The 5,000-nt window shown below is 43.6% G+C and overlaps 1 protein-coding gene across 1 annotated transcript in view; it reads left to right on the top strand.

Moving 5' to 3' along the window:
- The window catches only part of prex2 (phosphatidylinositol-3,4,5-trisphosphate-dependent Rac exchange factor 2), a gene marked incomplete at its 5' end in the record, with an annotated part of 133,701 nt that overhangs the window by 67,601 nt on the left and 61,100 nt on the right, over positions 1 to 5,000 (top strand). Inside the window, one exon of the mRNA XM_080855016.1 lies at positions 1,010 to 1,194. Within this exon, the coding sequence (XP_080711142.1) occupies positions 1,010 to 1,194 (185 nt within the window). The remainder of the gene's footprint in view (positions 1 to 1,009; positions 1,195 to 5,000) is intronic.

The raw sequence follows: 5,000 nt of genomic DNA, 5'->3' as shown, positions 1-5,000 counted from the left end.
TCTCTCTCTCTCTCTCTCTCTCTCTCTCTCTCTCTCTCTCTGGTGTTTGGGATCGATTCCCCAAAGTGCTTTTGCCCGAAAAGAACAATAACGATCTTGTTTATTGTTTATTGTTTATTGGTTTATTTGATAGGGACCATGCATATTCATGAACATTGTATATAAAACACCATGTAAATATGCCAGAGTTAGTAAAAATAACTACTTTCCATCTGCAGTCCCTAGGCAGGTGACATAGGACAAACATAGAGACAGCCAGCAGTCAGAAAGCACTCATACACTATACACTTAAACACAAAATGGTGACGTACATATAAACAACAGATAAACTGAACAGAAATACATGATGACAAGGACATGATTAATAAAAACACAGAACAGAAAAACATGATGACAAGGACATCATTCATCCGCCTCTATACTGTTTTTCTGAATTTCGGGGATAGAATATGGGTGATGAATTGTGGCAGTTTAGAGGTGAGTGCATCTCTGATTGTCTAGGAGCCACTGTTTTAAGTGAGTTTTGAAGGTGTTAAATGAAGGGCACTCTCTTATTGGGAGGGGCAGGCTATTCCAAATTTTACCTCCTATTACTGACAATGCGTTTTGTCCAAAAGTGGTGCGTCTGAATGGTATCACACAGTCCCCTTTTACAGAGGCCCTAGTACTACCTCCGCTTCCAAATCTTTGAAAAAAGTCATGCAGCGGAGGAGGGGCAAGATTGTGCAGCACTTTGTAAACCAAACAAGCATACTTGAAATGTTTGAAATGATCAAAGCTTAAAAAAAATTTGTATAGATTGCAGCAACCTTGTATTGACACTTCCTGCCTCACATTTGTCCCTTGTATGATACATGGAGCTCGTAATGTAGATAGATCAAGTCCATTGGCTGAGTCAGCTTTAGAGCAGTGAGGTGTGAAATCATTTATCTCTCAGTCCGAACTGTGTCGGATACACACAAGCATGAGCATGTGTGTGTTGGGTAACAAAGTGTGTTATGTATTGCAGAGGTCATGGATAAGTTCAACACCATCGCTCTCATTGACGGCAAGAAGGATCACGTCAGTCTGACGGTGGACAATGTGCACTTGGAGTACGGAGTGGTGTACGACTACGACAGCACGGCCGGGATCAAGTGCCACGTGCTGGAGAAGATGGTTGAGCCCAAAGGGTTCTTTAGCCTCACAGCCAAGGTAAGGCCAGGCCCCAAGTCCTGTGTCATTCCCACCTTCCCTCTCTTCCTCTCTCACTTCGTCCATTACATTTTAGGGCAGATGGGTCCCCCTTTTGAGTTGGGTTCTCTTTACAGTGTCTGCAGTTTGTTGAGCAAACAGCTTATTTTTCTTTTTGAAATCCAAAATGAAGAACATTATTTCCAAACCTAAAACAACAGGTAATCATAGCAGGGGATGCACAATAAACACACGTGGGCTCTGTGTAGTAAAAGTGTTCTTGAGTGATGAGGTGTGTGTCTTATTTAGAATTGGACATTAGAGTGCCTGCTCTGTAGACTCACTCTTTTAATGGTTTCATCCCAGCTTCCCCTCAGGCAGTTGCTGATAAGAGGCTGCACACACACACACACACACACACACACACACACACACACACACCCATATTCACAGACACACACACACACACACACACACACACATAAACACCCATAAACACACCCCTACTCACACACACACACACACACACTCTCTCTCACACACACGCACACACACTCTCACACACACACACACACACACACACACACACACACACACACACACACACACACACACACCTGTTTATGTGTTCATAAGCCGCTCCTCATTCCCAGCCTATTCCGCTTTACGAGTCCGACTCTAATAAGGAGATAAATAAACAGGGTATGCGGGGCACAGGCTAAGCCAGGCTAATGAAATGTTGAGCTTGGCCAAGCACTTCTCCGATGCCGTCACTATTTCTCTCAGCATTTACGACAGCAAACATTACCCCTACAGTACTCGCTGCAATAATGATGCATCTCTGCCTTTGGCTTTCTGACAGTTTTGTGGCATTAATGACAAGTGCATTAATCTAAAACAATCAATCTAGACCAACAATAATATTGTGTTGTGTATTTGCATTGCATTTATATGGCAATCATCAGCAGACGGCAAATGAAATCTTGTGAACCTAAGCCGGTTTTGGTTTGGTCTGTAACTGAATGGCCGGCTGATGAAAGACACGTCTTGGGGCAAGTAGTTCACCGCCAGCCTGTATCCTGTGGATTTGATGCATTCAGGGAGTGAGCCTCAGGGGCTAAGGGACACTCCTTTAAGCTCCCCCTGCTTTGAATCTCCGCCGATCCGACTAATGCAAGACTCAGACGTGTCCGTTGGAATGCGTTGATCCAACAGATGACGAAGGAGGAGTCTGGCGCATGGGGTTGTGTTGATAACGGAGACGTTAATGTGAGATTGACAGGTTAACAAACCAATCATGCCGCTAGCAAGCTGTTAACCTTGTTGGTAGTAGCATGCTTACATTAGATAGCTGTCTCAGACAACTCGCTAATCCCCTCAGACGTATTTTTCAGTTACAATGAAAGGGTCTATTTCTCTGGAAATTAAAAAAATTATAAGCAAAAAAAGTCAAACAAACAACTTTTAGGTACACATACAGCCATCTACAGAATTTGGTCTGAGCTTTGAGGTTTTTTGAGCTTCGCGCTCTTGAGACGTGAGCATAAACACGATCTGATTGGCTAGCGCCTGTGCTGTTGTATTTGCATTAAAAGGAGATTTGATTGGCTGAATCATGCGTTGCCTCTTGAAAAGTTGAACATTTTTCAACTTTTTTCTGCAAGCAACGCAACGGAACCTAACAGAGCCACAATACTGTTCGTCAACGGATGACGTTGACCCATTCAAAATAAATGGGGATCTGTCAACAATAACGGATCAACGCATTGCAACTTAACCAAGTTAGCCAAAGGCCGAAATATACTTCTACGACTCTGTTACTCCGTGGTCACGCAATTGCCTCAGCGTACTCGTTTCCATTTATGGTTCTTAGACGGTTGTGTGTGTTGCAAAGCATTAAAAAAAAAAGATGGCAGACCAAACTCCGACTGTAAATCGTCATATTTTGGGCATGGGCGATGGCTGGAAGCTTGATTGAAACCCCTTATTTATGATTTATGTTGCATAATGTGGGAATTGATAAATGCACTATATAAGTAATGTGTCACTTACTCTTAACTAAAGCTAGATCTGTGCCTGTGAAATAGGATTAAAAAATCGTATAGGATAAAATATATATTGTTTATGGAGACTGGGTTTAGGTAAAGTGCTATGTTAGCATATTTGAGCAGCTACTCGAGGAGACCCGATCAATGCCCACTGTGCCCTTGAGCACAGAAGAAAACCACAATGAGTGATAACACGACTAGCCCGCTGCGAAAATGTAAGAGTTAGCCACAAACTGTCATTGATTAATCCCCCACAAACACCACAGTCTCCCATTGCTCTGCCACATCCACCACAGCTGTGGTCAGGACCACTTGTTTCAGTGCAGTCTTAGTTACACGGCTGGATTAGCTTTCATTTGAATTATTCTGAGACAAACTACAGTGGTGTATTGAGCAGGGCAGCATATGGTCTAGCCATTAGCAGATCTTAATGAAGGCATGCGTCATCGGGTGGGTATTAATAAAGCACTCATTTGACACATGTTCATGCCTGCGTTTGGGAACGTTTTGGAGCTGTGGTGTCATGGGATGATTCTGAAATGTATTACATGTTCTAAAGATTAAAAAGCCGGGTGTTTTTTTTGTTCTTGGTCCCTAAACTGAAAGCAGTTTTGGGCGTTATTGCAACCATCTGTCTGGAAGCGTAGCATATCCTCTGAGAACTCTCCGCAGTTGAGTTTTAATATAGTCAGAGTTGTTGGTTGGATTAGTCTCTGATAGCTGCTCTAGCCGTGGTCCCAGCCTGCTCATAAAGATCCCACTCCACCACACACGTGCATGTACACACACACACACACACACACACACACACACACACACACACACACACACACACACACACACACACACACACACACACACACACACGCACACACACACACACACATGAGCACAAGCACACACACAGCTATATTTGCACACACACACACTCACACACTCACACACATACATGTACGCACGAACACACTGACCTGCTCGTTTTTCCCTCTCTTTCTCTCCCTCTCTCTCTCTCACACACACACAAACTCATTCACACACCTACACACTCCCCCTCCGTGGATATTTTGTCTCCTATGCACCATATCACTCATGGCAAGTCCAGCTTTGCGGTTTTCCTCATTAAATCAAGGAAATGGGCTCTCTAGTTCCCAGTGCAAGCCAGTGCTATGAGATAATGCTTCGTGTCATTAAAGGAGCTGGTGAATGGCAAACCATGGTAAACACTTTATCAAAACACAATACCAACTCACTACAAAACCTGTACAATGACTTGGTAGGGGTGACAAGCAGATGAAGTAATTTTACAATGCAGATGTTCAGTGAAACTACAGTACTTGTGTCCCGGGGTGTAACATTTCCATGAAATGGTAAATCTTTAGCTCCAACGCTGCCGTATATTATTGTGAAATATCACAGAGCAAAATAAATGACAACGTTACGGACTGCCAGTGTTATTAGCCAATACTGCATGTACGCTGAATGGGCCCTGTATACATCAGATGTCAGGAGATGTGTAACCCCTGGCTGATTCTAAGCAGAACACCATTGCGAGAACAATAAGCGTAATTTACAGCTGTGCTGTGTGGAGCGATCTAACATCTTCCTGATATCATGGCCCACGCTAGCTTGGTAGTCTTGGTTTTGACATGTTATTGTATGGGGATGAGCAATGGCAAGGCCCTGACAGAGCTGTGTGTGTGTGTGTGTGTGTGTGTGTGTGTGTGTGTGTGTGTGTGTGTGTGTGTGTGTGTGTGTGTGTGTGTGTGTGTGTGTGTGTGT

This window comes from Sprattus sprattus, assembly GCF_963457725.1.
Source record: "Sprattus sprattus genome assembly, chromosome: 17".
In the NCBI taxonomy this organism is placed as follows: Eukaryota; Metazoa; Chordata; class Actinopteri; order Clupeiformes; family Clupeidae; genus Sprattus; species Sprattus sprattus.
Note: the sequence above shows the minus strand (reverse complement) of the source record. Positions and strands in the feature narration are given on the sequence as shown.